Below are 18,109 nucleotides of genomic sequence, written 5' to 3' on the forward strand. Positions count from 1 at the left end.
GGCAGCCTGGTGGTCAACTGGTTAGCGCTTTGGCCTCAGTGCACAGGTGCAGTGTTCAATTCTGGCTCCGGCCTTCCTCCCACTTTCCAAAACATGCATGGCAGGCTGATTGAACACTCTAAATTGTCGCTAGGTGTGAGTGTGGGTGTGGATGGTTGTTCGTCTCTGTGTGCCCTGCGATTGGCTGGCAACCTGTTCAGAGTGCCCCCCGCCTACTGCCCGAAGACAGCTGGGATAGGCTCCAGCATACCCCGCGACCCTTGTGAGGAAAAGCATATCCAAAAAATGGATAGATTATTTTAGTAAGATCAATACATTTTACTTTACTGATGTTATTATTGGAGCAAGACATACATACATACATACATACATGAGTCTTTCAGGCTTTTGCTCTGAAATACTTACAAATCTTTTAATGGGGAGGTCAATTCTCAAATTTTCTTTCCAAGAATATGTTCTATGCATCCTCACTAGTCTTAAATGGTGACTGTTGTTACCTGAGCCTTGAGAAACAACAATGTCATTTTCAGTAGCAGGAAAAGTGTAAGAGTGCACGATTGTCTGTGTCTCATGTGTTGTTTTGTATTATTTTGTCATTTTTTTGTTAACTTTTCTTTTGATAGCGGCACGGACACCCGCAGCGGCTCCTCTTGTTTTATGTTGAGAGGGAAGAAATTTCATCTGTGCTGTATGTTACACATACAGTACATTTGACAATAAAGTTTATCCAATCCAATCCAATCAGTTGACAGCAAGTGGCAAAAAAGCCACCCCCTGAAATAGCTAAAAACGAGTGAACTTTGCGACTGAATTCATACTCCACAACCGCAATATTAATCTGAATGTCATTTTTCGACTAGCAGAGCTGCATAGAACATATTATTGTAAATAAAAATTAAATGGGCTTGACTTCCCCTTTAATTAATTAATTTAAACAACAAAACGTATGCAGGAAAAGTGGTTAAGATTGCATGAATGTTCGTGTTTTATATTATGTGTTGTGTTATCTTATTTTGTTGTTTTATTTTAGGTTTATGTTAAGAAACCTGCCTTGGGACCACGGCTGAAAACTAGCAGATATGCCAAGCCCGGCACATTTACACTGTTTATTCTTATGTTGATTAATGAGCAATGTCCCAATGAAATAAATACATAAATTATTCATTCATTTATTCATTCATTTTCCGAACCGCTTTATCCTCACTTGGGTTGCGGGGGGTGCTGGAGCCTATCCCAGCTGTCTTCGGGCAGTAGGCGGGGTGCACCCCGAATCAGTTGCCAGCCAATCGCAGGGCACACAGAGACGAACAACCATCCACGCCCACACTCACACCGAGGGACGATTTAGAGTGTTCAATCAGCCTGCCATGCATGTTTTTGGAATGTGGGAGGAAACCGGAGTACCCGGAGAAAACCAACACAGGCCCGGGGAGAACATGCAAACTCCACACAGGGAGGCCGGAGCTGGAATTGAATCCAGTACCTCTGCACTGTGAAGTCGACATGCTAACTACTGGACTACCGGGCCGCTATCAATAAATAAATAAATTAATAAAAACATTCTGAACAGTTGTGAACATTAAATGTATCCATTGTAAACATTCTTACTTTCAGAGTTTTCATTTTTCTTCAAATTCAACAACACTGCTAGAGCTGAAAAATAAGTAAATTGATTCCTCAGATGACTGAGTTGTAGTGTATTTTACTTCGTTTTAGTTTATTTTTTTTGTCTCACTAAGTGCTTTTTATCATGAGAGCATGAAATGCAAATGTATATACCGGTAGCATATCAAGTCATCAAGTACATTCGTTTCATGTCTTTTGCTGAAGAGAACACTCTTGTCACAAACGGAAGGTCTTTGGAGGACCTAAGTGCAGGGAGACAAGGAGTGCCTTTTAGGTATACAAAAAAAGAAAAAGAAAAAAGAAGGAAAGAATGTTTTAATGTGCGAGGAGGCCGCCACACTTCACGAGCCTCTTTTGAGTCACCTCGCAGATGCTGTTTTATTCAGACCGACAAGCAGAAACAGCTTAGAGAAAGGCCAGGGGGAAAGGCAGAAAGCAAGCGCATCAGAGGTTCTCACAGACAGCCTGTGAGCGGCAGCCAACTGGGGTCCTCACCCTCGGATGTTCTTTTAAAATAAAATCCCTCCCGCTCACTTCTCCTGCACTTTCTCAGTGAATCATTCTTATTATTTCCCATTTATTATTATTATTATTATTTTCTAAGCGATCTTGTGAAAACGATTTCAAATTATTCCTTAATATGACTAATGATAGGCTACAGCTTCTATGTCTTCACATTTCCATGCTCATGTGCTGTTCAAATCATAGCCTTTATTTTTTTTCTCTGTGAATTTGTGATCTAACGTTTTCAGTTGTCATTTCCACGACACATTTGTGGCTTATTGTGGGGCAATTGTACAGAAATTATTTCGAGACCCTTTTGTAACTGACAGTGGTATTTTCTTTTTGTTTTTTTTTCACGGCATGAACATATTTTTGAAAATCGACATGTAAGCAGACACAATTACCACCACTCCTTGTGTCAGCTCAGAAAAACAAATTTGTGGAGCCAAAAAATCCCGCTGTGGATTTTGTGGCTGCAATAACCCACTTCAACCAGGTGATGTCCTAGTAGTATACTCGTTGGTCCATTTGCTCTCCAAGCTATGTGGGAGTCCTTCTGTGGCCTTCACAAAACATCAAAGTCACACTCTTACCTTCGCAGGAAGAAAATAGCCAACAAAGTTTAGTTTTAGCAGTTACACACGTGCGCGCAAACGCACACACACACATGCCCTGTTGGAAATGTCATTAATCATTATGTTTTGTCTAATTTTATGTTCACACGTGATTACTTTTAACCACACAGGTACCTATGGGCCATTGGCAAAAATGTATGGAAAAGATGGAAGAAACGATTCTTTGTTCTAGTTCAGGTAAGAGCAATGGCTTTTTTCCCTCTGAGCCTTGATTCCTACAAAACGTAACTCAAATCAAGAATAAAAAATAAATAAAAAACAGAAATATTTATTGGGAATAGAAGCATGTATATCTGTACGTTTGCATTATTATTACATTACTATGCTGCATTTCAAGTAAGTGGAAGATGAAGCGATTAATTCATAATACAAGTTTATAAAATTCACTTATTTTACAAATGTACTTTTTTTTCAAACTTTCTTCTTATTTTTCCTGTTTGATGAACAAAGTCTGAAGTTAATAAGAAGCCGCTGGTTGGGAATTTGGGGGCCGAAGAGGCTGGTTGCAGCCATTTCCTGGTGACTGCATCGGGACACGGGTAGCATGCAAGGGTGCGCGGGGGGGGGGGGGGACTGCCTGTCTCTCGTGCATTGGAGAGAATATGTCTCAGAGCTACACGTTGACAGGGGATTGACAAAGTCGAGTGAACACTAGCTGGCCTAACACTTGGAGCTAGAAAAGCCTGAGCGCTGCCAACTTGAAGCCTCTTGCTTGCTTTGAGCTAAATATATTGCAACTGACAAATACCGGTCAATCGACGACGCACTCAAATGTGTTTGCTGTTACGTATGACCGTGTGCGCATGCAGCAACAGAAAATACGACATTGTGTTTGTGCTTTTCACTGCTTTTTGATTTCACTTGCACTGCAGAACGTGCCTGGCTGTGTTTTTACTGTACAGCTGAATTCAAACGTCCTATCAAAAAGATAAGATGTGTCCAAATGACTTGGTCCTTTTTAAGCCCAGATACTGCTGCCTTGCAACAGATGTTGAAGATATGCTCAAATTCTTTTATTTTCCAAAAGACTTTAAATTCATTTAATTATCCGGACTTGTAAATTTGCCAACCTTTCCAAAAAATAAAACGTATCCAGTGTAAACTAATCTTTTAAGGGAGCTGGAGCCTATCCCAGTTGTCACTGGGCTCGAAAAGGTGTGCACTTTGGACTGGTTGCCTGTCAACTGGAGAGCTCCAAACAGAATATTCCCCTCAATTAATCTAATGTGTATGGGGAAAATTTGAGGAACCCCAGGGAAAACATGCAAGCATGGTGATACCATGCAAATATCCCACCGCAAGGCCTGAGCCCAAATTTTAAACCCAAACCCTACGAACTCTGAGGCAGGCATGCAGTCCGAACATGTTGTTCATGTGCGTACTGTAATAAGAAAAAAACCCCTTTATTAGTCTCGCAATGGAGAAATTCCCAATTCACAGCAGTAAAGTTATGAAAGGAAGAAGTAGAACAACAAAATATAGGAGCTGCTGGAAAGGCAGCCACTCTCGCGGCGCCATTTTGAAATCAAAATAACAAAAATAACACAACACAACACATAGGACACAGACAGTCGTGCAATCTTCACCAATTTTCTGCATACACTTTGTTGTCTGAAGCAGTTATAGATGAAAGAGTGTCCTTTCTCCAGTGGATCAGAGACGTCATGCTGAAAATGTGCACACGTCTGCTACAAGCTAAGTTTTGAAAGCAAACACGAAGCTGTAGCGTCCATTGACGAAAAGAGATGAGTTCACTTCTCGTGTCCCACGTAATCCGCTTCAAACTCCAAGCCGCGACTCCCAGCTCCAAATCCGCATCGGCGCTCCGCGCTAACGCTCCTTTCTTCTCATCGTCGGCTCCTCAAGACTTACATCCATCCAGCCGCAGACCGTTCAACAGCACCGATCTCTCCGCTGAACAAAGCGGGGCTGTGAAAAATGCTGCCCATTACAGGCGCAAGACACAAGCGCCCCGGGACTGTCCAGCAACGACAGTCAAATGGCGCCGACATTCCTCCAGTCAAAAACAGTGCCGGTATACCCATGCTGCCGAGAAGGCGCAACCACCAAGCACAGAGTCTCCTCCTTGATGAATGTCGCGGCCAAAAAATGCTGAAAAAAGTCCACATCAGGTCCACACGACGTAACAACAAACACAAAGTGACAAAACAAACACAAAAACAACAAAAAAAGCAAGGCTCGTGAGAGCACTTGCTGACGGCTGCCTACTCGGGCGCCATCTTGACTTCATAATCTGGATAACATACAGTAGAATCCGTCCACAAGAAACAGACTTGAGTCGGCTTTTATGTCATTTTGCAAACCAGGACTACAGTGTTGGGATCTTGTTGTCATCCATGCAGATCTAATAAAAGAGTAGACAAAACTCGATTGACAGAGAAGAGCCTGCCTGAGCCACATCAAATATGGTCGCCATATCTGTATGGTGGCCATATTGTATTTGACAAATTCCGGTGGAACACGAGAGTCACTCTGGGTGGAAGAGGCGACAATATCGGTTTTAATGGTAACTCAGTTTAAACATTATTAGCTGAGGGCGGTGGAATCCAGCGCCCTATGGTGCCCAACATGTACAAATTGCACAAGGATCTACTGTGCCTGTCATACTTTTAACGTCGGTGATATTCTCTGCACCCAAACCGGAACTACGTCATCGTTTGAGATGCCGGGCATAAAGCCATACATGTTACTCATCGATAACTGTATACTATTTATCCTGCTCATCTAAAAAGAGGGGCGGCGTGCTGGTTGACTGGTTAGTTCAATTCTGGCTCCGGTCTTCCTGTGTGGAGTTTGCATGTTCTGCTCGTGCTTGCATGGGTTTTCTCTGGTACTCCGGTTTCCTCCCACATCCCCAAAACATGCATGGCAGGTTAATGGAATACTCGAAATTGTCCTGAGGTGTGATTGTGAGCACGGATGGTTGTTCGTCAATGTGTGCCCTGTGATTGACTGTCAACCAGTTCATGGTGTACCCCGCCTACTGCCCGAAGACAGCTGGGATAGGCTCCAGGATGCCTGCGACCCTCGCAGGTATAGCAAAAATAATCAGTTTTAAAATTAAATGCAACACTGATCTCAACTTTGTGTTTCAGATGTTCCGAACCTGAATTGGATTCGGTCCTCATTATTTGTGTTTTATTGCTGTCCTCACATGACCTCCTCCTCATCGTCCTTGTTTGGACAGTATTCTTAATCAGAGTCCCCTCCTCAGAGCATTCAGACAGATTACAGATAAAGCTCTGCGTGAGACTGCGCTGAATGTATTGGCACGCAATGTCCACGTGCTTGAGCATGCTTAAAAATACAGTATTAGTTGTCTTTATTCATTCAACCATTTCATTCAACTAATCAAAGAAGTTGTTCCGAAAGTCCCTCGTACGCACTTTTCAAGAGACACATATTTAAATGTGTTATGATTGATCAAAATGCTTTACAATTTTCTGTGATTTTACAGTTTTATGTCCTTATGGGATATAAAATATTCTTCTTCTTTATAATGTCTTCATAAACACTCTGCATAAATGCATAATTGACCCCAAAATTACTTGGATTCGGTAGATGTTATCATTAACGGAAAGACTTTCCCAAGGCTCAAGCATGTGGGAGGCCTCTGGCACGCGTCATCCTTCATCTGTAGTTTCCGATTGTCAGCACCAACCCCCTCATTGCCCCACCCTTTAAAAAAATTACAATCTGTAGTTTTAGATTGGGAAAATCTGTCAGGAGCATCCCGCCGCCATACAACAGGATTATGTATTGGGGCGCCCAGATTTTATGCCACTGCACTGCATGTCAGGAGTACCTCAGCTTTAATATTAACACATGCACATTACACAATTGTTTGTTTCTGTCATTCCAATTCAAACATAGGACAATTGTGGGTCTTTCACTGCCTAAAATGTTTCCTTGCTAGAAAAAAAAGGTCAGCTAACTCTTTGGTGTAACTCCGAACAAATGAAGTTTGAGCTATGATTAAATGCGGCAAAAATCAGTGTTGGTATCGAGTGGAAGAAGTTCAGAAATATTACACATATCGTTTATGACTCATTGTAGCCATTACAGTGGACAATATGATTGGAAGGCAGCATACAGCTCAGTTGGGACAGGTGGGATGGATTTGGTGAAACAAGGGGGTACACTTTGTTTTTGTTGTTAAAATATTATGTTTTCACAACGTACCGTATGATGTAGACTTTTATTGAATGTTTTAAAAGCATATTGAGTAAAATTTAATATAGGAGCACCGCAAAAATGGGCTACAAATGCCTGTATCCACTTGTTTCTTACATATTCATGTGTGTGCATTTAAATACTTGATATACTTACCTGACACGATGCCTTTTTAGTCCCTCTGCATTTTAGATTTTGGGTGCTGAAGTTTGTTTGTAAATACAAGTGCATACACTGCATGCAACAAAAGAATTTGGGGATTCGCTTACATGTTTTTGATAATCATGTCTTTTGCCTGTTGAGTGACAGGTGAGAATTCAGTGGAGGGAGAACCATGCAGAGAACGGCAGTGGTAGAAAGGAACGGCTTTTTTTGGGGTGGCGGCTGGGGGCTGTCATTTAGTCTCAAATTTGCCTTTGTGGTTTCCTAAAGGCCAGAGAACTGCTGTAGAGTCCCTCCATCCTTTACTTGGCCCCAGGTCTCATCAGTGTTGTCGTTTGGAATTTCATTTGGCACACACACACACACACACACACACACACACACACACACACACACACACACACACACACACGGAGGCACGCAGGCACGCGCGGGCGCGCACACACACACACACACACACACACACAACACACACGCGCAAAGAATGCAGCTGCAGTTCGAGTGAGAGCTGCCACTTGCAGCAACAGAGGTGGCGACAGTGGCTGATTGGCCAGGCCTATTGATTTGTGACGACAGGCTGGTATGACTGGCAGCAACTGTAGCAGCAGAGTGTCACTCCACTTCCTGTTACCGGCGTAGACTGTGGCTGTCGCGCTAAATTTCAAAGCAAAGCCAAAATATCAATTGAAAATGGCCTTTTGAAAAAAAAAATCCTCAATGCGAAGATGATTTGAGCTAGAAAAAAAAAAGAACTCAGCTCATGTAGATTTAAAAATAGTACAACATTGCATAAAATTTGATAAAAAGCATATAAGTACAGTATTGTTCTTGTTGTTGTTGACTGTGCCTAAAAATTACAGAACAGTATATGTAGGACGATATAGGAAAATGGCTGTCTTCAATCAGTAACTGATCCATTGTCTTTGCCATGCGATCATAAGTTGACACATGACACAGGGCTCATTCACAATCCCCTCCTTGATTTACTGCAGGTGAGTCAGTACACATTTGCGATGTGCAGCTACCGAGAAAAAAAGGCAGAGCCAGTGGAGCTGCTCCAGCTGGATGGCTACACTGTGGACTACACAGATCCCCAGCCAGGTGACATACCGCTCAACAAAAATGTTGACATCCGTGGCTTTGATTGCTTACATGATTAAATCTACAGTACAACTATGAATCGACAAGTGTGAATACAGCATTACAGCGATCCCTCGCTATGTTGCGCTTCATTTAACGCGGCTTCAATACATCGTGTTTTTTTTTCCACAGTACTGTATTCAGAAAAAAAAATGCCTAATGACTCAGAGGTTTTGTACATGCCTGTATGCATGATTGGTTCCCGGCACAAAGTCGACCAATGACAGTGACTTGTGTCTCGTCACGCTGTTAACTCTCGTTTGCCTGCCTCTATCTGGCATGCTTACATCTGTTGTGTTTGCTACGTGCCCGGTGGATGGAGGGAGGGAGAGAGAGAGAGAGTGTGATTGGGCTTGTACGAAAAAGCAGCATGTGTCTCTTCGCATCCTCCTCATCAATACCGATTAATTGTCGTATCATAAACACATCGGCTGCCGCGGGTATAGCTGGCCAGGAGCTAGCTGGAGGCTAACGAGGTCTACACCGTCAAAGCGCAAAGTGAGAGTCACCCTCTACGTCACCAACACAAATCTCTAATAAGTGAGGGATCACTGTATTGCTAGTTGCAAGTGTGCATGATCAAAAGATTACATCATTGATAACTGCTTTGGTCCGCTGGCTGCACAGCTAATTCGTAGCGGCTACACTGCTAACGCTACGTGGGAAGACTGTGCAAACTCCGCTTGCATTTGCATGCTTTCCAAATCATCACATAGATTTACCCAGCCCGACTTTATATTATATTGTCCTTTGGAGGGTAATCGAAGGGGTGGGAGATTTGAGGCGGATGAAATCTTTTTTCCCCACCTCTGACCTGCTGTGTGGTTTAGTACTAAATGGGTAGAGACCCCCCCCCCCCCCCCCCCTCACTCCAATACACCTAATTCAATTGTTAATGATCGTTTCAGGCCTCGACTGAGTTTACTGATGAGCTGATCATTTGAATCAGATATGTTGAAGTTCAAGAGAGATTGAAAACAGGCAGGATAGGAGTCTGCAGTAACCCCCTGATGTACACCATAAGCAGGAAACTGTTCACTGTTGACGTTCACACAGTTACCGCAAAAATATTAGCTACACTTTAACCAGCCACTGTGCTACCCCAGGCATGCATGGATAATAGTGAAGGAAATTGGGTCACCCAGGATTACATCGACCTCTGAAAAAGGTTATCTAGAATTGCTGTGGCAATGAGACTTAACTCCCCTTTTTAACAATCAACAAACGAAGGAAAAAACGAATCAGAGGTCGTTATTTTAAGTTACAACTGCATGCGCCTTATATCCCAGGGCGCCCTGCGAGTGGGGCCAACAGAACAGGGGCCTTAGGGATCCAACAGAGGGGGGTCATCCACAAGGGCTGGACGATTTTCGAAAAAAAATAACCAAGGATAAAATTTCGATTGATCGTCCAGCCCGAGCATCCACACCTTTTTTCTGGAGCACCAAAAACTGCCAGTCACACCGGGCATTCACTCTGCTTGCTTGTTGGGTATATTAAACCACGTGTTGTGGGCCGCATGTTTCCAATACTTCTCTGAGCTTGTTCTTCATACGTTGATACTTTAACAGACTTAATCAATGAATATATGCTTTCTCTAGGCCTGGATGGTGGTCGGACATTCTTTAATGCCGTGAAAGAGGGTGACACTGTAATATTTGCCAGTGATGATGAGCAGGACCGGATACTCTGGGTGCAGGCCATGTACCGGGCCACTGGCCAATCCCATAAGCCAGTTCCTCCTACCCAAGTCCAGAAACTAAACTCTCGAGGGGGCGCAGCGCCACAACTTGATGCACCGATATCTCAGTTCTGTAAGTGCTTCACTCTCTAATTCTCACTTTTCAAATGATCATGATTTAAAAAAAACAACAAAAAAACCCACACTCATCCTGGATCTGATTGAAACACTTAGAAAGTGATGCTTTGATGATCAGCCCTTACTTGTTAATCAAGAAAAGTACATCGAAAAAACATTTCCTGTATCATGATCTTTTCTTTCCACACTTTGTTCTGTCCATTACGCTGTCTGACAATGGCATTCAGCTATTTCCTCTTTACTTTGCCCTCTGTTGTAAATTTGCTGTACTTTCAATGTTGGTGGCTTTGCTATGTGTCTTTATGTTTTTCTGTTTGTTCCTTCTTCCTTTTCCCCCTCTTTTTAACCTTGACCCGCTATCTTGTAGCTGGAATGAACGGTAAGCGCTTTCCTGCCTCTTTTCTCCTTCCTCTTGTTGTTCTCCCCTTGCATAAACATTGTGGCTTAAAGAACACTTGCAGAGGTGACAGATTTCTTTATCTTGAAAGGAATGCATAATTTATCATATTTTTGTAAATTTCCCCAGTGTGGGACAAATAAAGGATATCTTATCTTATCAATTTCAATAATTTTTTGTGAAATTATTTAATCAGAGTTGCAAGTAAACTTTTCTTGATGAATTTTCTGCGTTAATTCAGAATCGACCTCTGTTTTTTTTCCTCTCGCGCATCAAGGTTTCATTCTACTACTAGTACGACTAATAATATATAATCATCTTGATATGTAATATAGTGAGTGATAGTTATGAATTAAGGTCAGCAACAGCTGGATTTTTTTTCCTGAAACGTCATAGCTATAAATTACAATGCATGGTAAAATCACTGTTGAGCTTAAAACAAAACAAACAAAAAAAAGAAAATATCTCCCAAACCTGATGTGCTAAAAGAAAAAAAAAGAAATTTTAAAAGCTGCGTCAAAAATACTTTAACCCTTTCATGCACCCCATCACCTGATCACATGACAAGTTGTCCACTGTCGTAAGCGCTGTCCCTGAAAGGGTTAAGGGACCATCTCTGATTAAAATTTGCTGTTGACCAGTGTAATGTATTTACAAGTTGAAAAAGTTTCACCGATACCAGTTCAGGGTTAGGCAACAAAACTGAACATTTGCACCAAATAAAACTGACAATACTCCCTTTTTTAATTAAAATGGATCAATGATGTCTCACAATAATTGGACCTAAAATATCGTGAAAAATTGGCTCTAAGATCACTAAATTTGGGAGGTGAACCCGCCATCATGCATCACTCAAATCACAAAATGTACAGTCAACTCTTGCATATTAGAACAGTTTGGCATTTGCAACTTTTCCTGTTCGCAGATGTATTTTTTGAATCTCATATGTACTCCATTACTCACTGAATGAGCTGTTCCTGTGCTCAGGCCAAAGCAATGATAGGACTTCCTTGATGCCATCTCATGAAATCTTGGTGGTGTTGTTAGTAGATTTAATTGATGACTGTTTTTTTTTTTTTGGCTGAGTAGGAAAAGTCCTATTCTGTCGATGTGCCTTAAATGCACCTCACGTCGAGAGGAAAAGTGTGTTTGTTATTCTCACAATCCAGCTACAAGCAGCCTCCATTGCAATTGCAATTTGTCTGTGTTTTCTAACACTTAGAACCCCTGGCAAAAATGCTGGAGTCCTTAATCTCAGAGGACGTTCATTCAGTTGTTTCAATTTGCATTAAAAAAAAAGCAAATTACAGACATGCGAGAAAACTAAAGTCATTTCAAATGACAACTTTCTGGCTTCAAGAAACACGAAAGGAATCAAGAAAAAAAATAGTAGTCAGTCAGTTAAATTTTTAGATCTTTTTTTTTCTTGAGATTGGTTATTAATTTTCCCAGCAACATACGCCAAAGAATTAAATGTTTAAATTTCAAATCAAAATCAAATTATTTTTGTTTCATAATCAGTTCTGGTACGTTCTACTTTTGGAGAATCATCAACATGAATGAGTCGAAGGGTACTCCTGGTATGACAAAAAAGGTTTGGGCATACTCAAGCCAAAAAGGTTGGGAAGCACTCCTCCAGAGTATGGTGTCCAATATGAAGGCTTGTCCTCACCCTGGACATAATTTTTTATTTTATTATTTTTTTTGGAGAAACAAGCGGCTTAATTTTGTTATGGTTCCGAACAAAGTTGGAACTGAGTGCATACCAAAAATAAAGACCAGGAGTGGATCGAGTAAAAAAAAAAAAAGATGATGACAAAAACTGGTCGCGAGACCTACAAAGTACAACATAAGTCGCTGGGAACAACTCAAGGTATAATAATACAACTAAACAAAAAGCTCTTACAAAAGCCAATAGAAATAATGATGTAAAATTGCTTGTCCTAAAATGACAGGGCACAGTGCACACACACACACACACACACACACACACACACACACACACACACACACACACACACAGAGGAAAGCAAATACCAAAACTAACTGAAGAATAATAGACCAGAAATACGACGAAAAATCAAGAGCGATGAGAGATTGGACGCTGAGCCCTCTACTGCCACCTGCTGGAGACAAAACCAACCAGATCCATGACAAATTTAAGCCATTGTGTTTGAAAGCAGTACTTTTTTTCCTTCACCCCCCACTCGGCCGATATCGCGCTACCCTGTTCTTCATCAGTCACACTTATGCTCCCCGTCACCATCAGCATCCACCTCTCTTTTGATTTTTTAAAATTATCTAAAAAAAACCCCATTATTTCCTCACGGATCCTATACTGTAATCAATCATCAGCTCGTGTTTGAAGTGTTTCCATCTGTATTGCCTGACACATTGGGCACCCCTTGTTACCAATTGGAGTGGCCAGGATACTAACCCCCGTGGCACTCTGGAAAAAACACATTTAAAAAACGTTTTCAGTGTCCTAACCGTCGGGATGGAGCAGAATGCCCTCAGAGGTTATATCCAAATGCACCCATAAATAATGAGACGGCGCGATCCCTTTGTCACAGGAGAGCACGCAAGAAGAGATTGGCTAAAGCAGTGTAAAAACACGGTGTCTTTAATCACATCTTCAACAATGAGACTGCAGTGAGCAGAAAAACATACACTTGTGACCAAATTAAATTTTTACTCGCTCGGTCTCTCTCCCCAGGGAATAGCGGGGATTCACTGTACGGTATATATTGCACTTACCTCACTAGGCCTCATGTCAGAAAGCATCAAGGGCTTTCCTTTTTACTTTTTTATAGTATTGTTTTTTGATGAAAACCTTAATACCTTGGTCTGTTCTACCGGTCGGTCTCACCATCCAAAAACTCTCTAGCACCAACCTCAACATCTCCGATCACCTGGCTATCACTCTGGATCTCCACCTCCCTACTCCCCTCCCCAAGGAAAAGCGCACCATATCATTCAGAAAGGTCAAATCCATCTCCCCAACTGACTTTTCTACCTCCTTCCTCAACCACCTTTCCATATTACCTCCTCCACTGTCCCATGACCCCACTGTTCTCACCAACTACTTCAACAGCTCTCTCTGCTCCTGTCTCAATCAACTCGCCCCCATCAAAACCAAATCTGTTTCCTTCACGCACTCAGGCCCCTGGTACACCCCAGAACTCTGCAAACTTAAAACCCGAAAACGCCAGCTCGAAAGACTCAATAAAAAATCCGGTTTAACTGTTCATCTCCTCGCCTATACTGATCACCTTCAGTTATACAAGACCACACTCAACTTCAGCCGTTCCGCCAACTACTCCAACCTTGTCCACACCGACTCCAACAACCAAAAGGTTCTCTTCTCTATCGTCAACAAGCTCCTCAAACCCAGGGACATTTCAACCTCTTTTACCATCAAAGAATGCTTTGATTTAATTGACATTATTTAACATGTCCTATTAGTCTCTGGGCCCTGGGGTCACTTGGTGGCCAGTAAGCTAGGAGAAGTTAAGAAAGCATTTAGACATACAGTACAGGAAGTTGAAAGTCCTTTTTAGCAATGACCATTGTTATTTTTTCATCGACTGAAATAGCCTGAACCTGAGCATACCCAACAGAGTATTGCAAAGTGCTGTAAATTAAACAAAGAATTGTACTTTCACACTTTTAAAAATTATGAAACACTTCATACCCTGAACTTGGGCATTTCGACCTACTGTATTGTACACTTATAAAGTACTGTAAATTAAACAAAGCCTGTCTGGGGACACTTTAACTGAAAGAGGACAACAGTTAAATTAAATAGCCCATAAAGTGATGTAAATGTAACAAGTGGGGACATCTTTACTTAAAGCGGGGAAAAAAAAATCTAAATAAACATCTGAGTTTTATCGGGATCAGGAAGGAAACATTTTCAAGACATCCATTGTTTAAAATCAGCAAGGAACAGGTCTAGATTATAGCAATTGTGCGGGTTTGTGATTTATAAAAGCCTTTATAATTGGGTATCATCGGCATAACAGTGAAAATTAATGGTATACTCATAAATAGTATCACAAAGCGGATACATGTAGATGCTTGACAATAGAGAGCCAAGTACCCATCCCTGCAGGACTCCACATATAACATTACAAAACTCAGAAGTCGCATTTCCATGAATTACACAGTGCAAGTGCATCCTCGCTGTGAAGTAAGAACTACACCAGAAAGCCTGAAATGCCATCACACGATTCGAGGCATTCCAATAGTGTGGCATGATCGACGGTAACAAAAGCAGCGCTAAGATAAAGTAATAATAGTATTGATGAGGTGTCGGAGTTCATAGCTAGGCGAAGATCATTAATTACTTTGGAAAAGGGCATCTCAGTAGATATATCCTTCTCTGACATGCCACAGTAAGCCACTCCACTAACATTTGACGACATGGGAATGGTACAACATTGCACGCACATCAGCGTGTCCATGATCATTAATGCTGGGCCAATAACGCCGCTATTCTAAGCATGCCAAAGGAGAGGTTGTGTACATACTTGAGCAAGCATCACTGCATCAAGTATTGGTCTTTAAATTCCAAGTGGAATGAAGCATGTCATGGATTGCCAAGTGTGTGTGAGCATGTTGTGTTTGTTACAACTGCTGGGCCCCATCATCTGGTAATTAGCCAGTGAAACGTGCTAGGCCAGGAATTATACATGTGTCTATTGCACTATTAGGCCAGGCTGTAATCAGTTAGGTACCAAATAACTGTCTGCTTGTTCCCGCACGTATCGGTGGAATGAATAACATACACACACGGACATGAAAGTTCCGGGTATAAGGCAGTCTCCAAGTGCCCACTTCAGAGATGATCTTTGATCGCCATGGCCAACTTCACATCATGCGCCCATTATAATCTTATACTTTGCACGCTTCAACTTCACTTTGACCTCTAGTTTTAAACGAGTTTCTGCTTTAACCATGGCTGGGCCTCTCGCCTCTTGAAAAGGGAATGAGGGGAGTCGGTACACAATTGCGCAAAAAAGCCCGTTTCCGATTAAACCAAGCTGTGTACAACATCTGCGAAAATCCTAAAACTAATCTAGACCACCAACGCGCAGATTGACATCATGTAGACTTGCAAGACTTGCGTTGGACAAAAATATAAAGCCTAATCACGCAACTTTTCCAAACAGTGAAATATGCATTGTGTCAGCATGGGAGATGATATGCTAAGAGCCATCACACTATATGTTGTACTTAATAAAAACATCACATATTCAAATATTTAAATGGAATAAATAAAACATTCTTGTCACATTGCCTCAATTGAATGCTGGTCCTTGTGGCCAATATAAGACAGACAGACAAATATACTATTCGTTGAGGCGGTATTATGAATCTCACTTTACTTCTCGGCCAGGGTTCGGCAACCCAAAATGGTGGAAGAGCCATATAGGACAAAAAAAACCAAAAAATAAATATGTCTGCAGCCACAAAAAATAAAAGCCTTCTATAAAACTTACAATGAAGGAAATACATGCTGTATGTATGTAGGAGACTGGACTGTCTCAGAATTGTTTATGTTATTCATTCCTTTGTTGTGTGTTCACAAACGCCCCCATAGAATTTCTTTTGTGATTTCCTCACTTGATTTTCTGTTTTGGTGCATTATTTTCGCTTTTCTTGGTGTCATTTAAGTGATCGTTAATTTCCATTTTTCGGAGGCTGTCTTTGAACGCCTCTCAAGTTGAACGAGAGGAGAGAAGGCACAGAGTCGGACGCAGACGTGTCTGTGTTTGTCGAGACTGTTAAAAGCATAAATAAAGTGTACGTTTTAAAAAACCAATACCACAGCTCTCCTTTTTTTGGAGCTGCAACATGTATCTATAGCTACAGTGTATGAGCTATATTAGTCTTCTCTCAAAATAAGTTTGCTACAATTACAATTACCGATGAGCCTTAATAATTTAATGTTTTTTTTCTGTGCAGTGCATTCTGTAGAGCAGCAGTGCCCACCTTCGATCAACTTACCGCGATCGACTCGCGCAAACACACTTACAGACACATGCCAACCTACCTTCGTCGAGAACTGACGCGGAGGCATGGGAGGCCCTTTTGCAGCGTTTTTGACTATCGTAGCTCACATGTACCGTTTTAAAAATGCTTTTCACGGCCCTCCAGATTCTGTTTGCCAGTACCCTCGGTGAATCGTACATGAAATGCCGTTTTTTTTGGGGGGGGGGGGGTTGCAACAGCCACCTGCCTTGCGTCACACCCTGCTAATAGAAACGTGTGTCGCAGGCTATGACGCAAATCTTCTTTGACAGAAACGTTGAAATGTAATATTTATTCTACACATTTTTACAGCATTATAAAACGTTAAGAATGTTTGTGTCATGTTTTTACTCCGACAGAAACCATATTTAAAACAAAAAAAAAATTTCCCCCCCACATCTGTTTCCATTTTCAAATATTTTATATAAAGCACCAGGGAGCCACTAGATGGCGCTAAAGAGCCTCATGCGACTCTGGAGCCGCGTGTTGCCAACCCCCGTTCTAATAATAATAATAATAATAATAATACATTTCATTTATAAGCGCCTTTCAAGACACTCAAGGTTCTAGGCGGTACAATGCCATCTTCAATATGATTGGTTGCTGCATGCAGTCCTGCTTGGATGCAGCAGCCAATCATATTACAGCAGGAAGTGTCCTGCCTAGAAATCAAGTAGGATTCCTAATCTCATCTCAACTCTCTCAGCTCATTAGTACGGCACTAATACTAGCCATTCTGCTATTTTGCTGCTATTTTGAAGTGAGTTGAGTTCACTGCATAGAGCGATCATATCTGTAATTTGATATGAACCCCCCTCCTCCCCTGAAAAAAAACGTGGCCAAATCACGGGTCATATCTCAAAAAATTCATATGTTGGGTCAGTTTGAAACTTAATAAAATAAATACCAACAGAAACAGAGTTATTAAACAGAAGCATTTTAAATGCTACTGTGGGAAGAAGTGAGATTAGCAACCAATCACGTCATATATTATTGTAGATATAATTATATTTCTAAAGTATATCAATAAAAATAAGAATTGATGTTTTTGAGATTTTTACGTTAATTAATTCCCTAAATAATAACACCTTTACACCAATCACTGTCGACTATGCACATTCAGGAAAGAGATTATTTTTCCATCAAATGATTTATCCAAAAGAAATTGATAACATTGACAATCTATAATCATATCCTTTTCCAGATCAAAAAATGCATAAAGAGAGCTTTTGAATGAAAAATGGGCCATCCCGGCCAGATAATCCCTGAAAGAAATATCAACAGTGTTTTCTAGTCTACTTTCAAGCAAAAACTGTGGTTTAAAGGTTCAGCACATGGTTCATGATCCATTCAATTGACAAGAAATGTTTTTAGTGTCTGGGAAAATGTAATAAACATGAGCTCTTATCAGATGAGAATGACTCAAAGAGAAGAGCTAATGCTTCACTTGTGGACAGCCAAGCCCTCTTTTTCATGCTTTCTGCCATTTTTCTGGAGCATCCAAACTATCGTAGAAAGAGTGGTTTTAGATTCGAGTGAGTGTGCCTCCTTGTGTGGACTTTGCATGTTCATGTACATGTGGAGTCTGCACAGTAT

General features: G+C 41.3%; 1 protein-coding gene across 5 annotated transcripts in view; it reads left to right on the forward strand.

Annotated features, from left to right (window-relative positions):
* Positions 1–18,109, forward strand: part of cadpsa (Ca2+-dependent activator protein for secretion a) — a 185,742-nt gene that overhangs the window by 68,322 nt on the left and 99,311 nt on the right. For all 5 annotated transcript variants that reach the window (XM_086116892.1, XM_086116893.1, XM_086116894.1 and 2 more), the window contains exons 9-11: positions 2,876–2,942; positions 8,114–8,222; positions 9,863–10,075. In XM_086116892.1, the coding sequence (XP_085973018.1) occupies positions 2,876–2,942; positions 8,114–8,222; positions 9,863–10,075 (389 nt within the window). The remainder of the gene's footprint in view (positions 1–2,875; positions 2,943–8,113; positions 8,223–9,862; positions 10,076–18,109) is intronic.

This window comes from Hippocampus guttulatus, chromosome 8 (genome assembly GCF_054856545.1).
Source record: "Hippocampus guttulatus isolate MCC_2025c chromosome 8, RoL_Hgut_1.0, whole genome shotgun sequence".
In the NCBI taxonomy this organism is placed as follows: Eukaryota; Metazoa; Chordata; class Actinopteri; order Syngnathiformes; family Syngnathidae; genus Hippocampus; species Hippocampus guttulatus.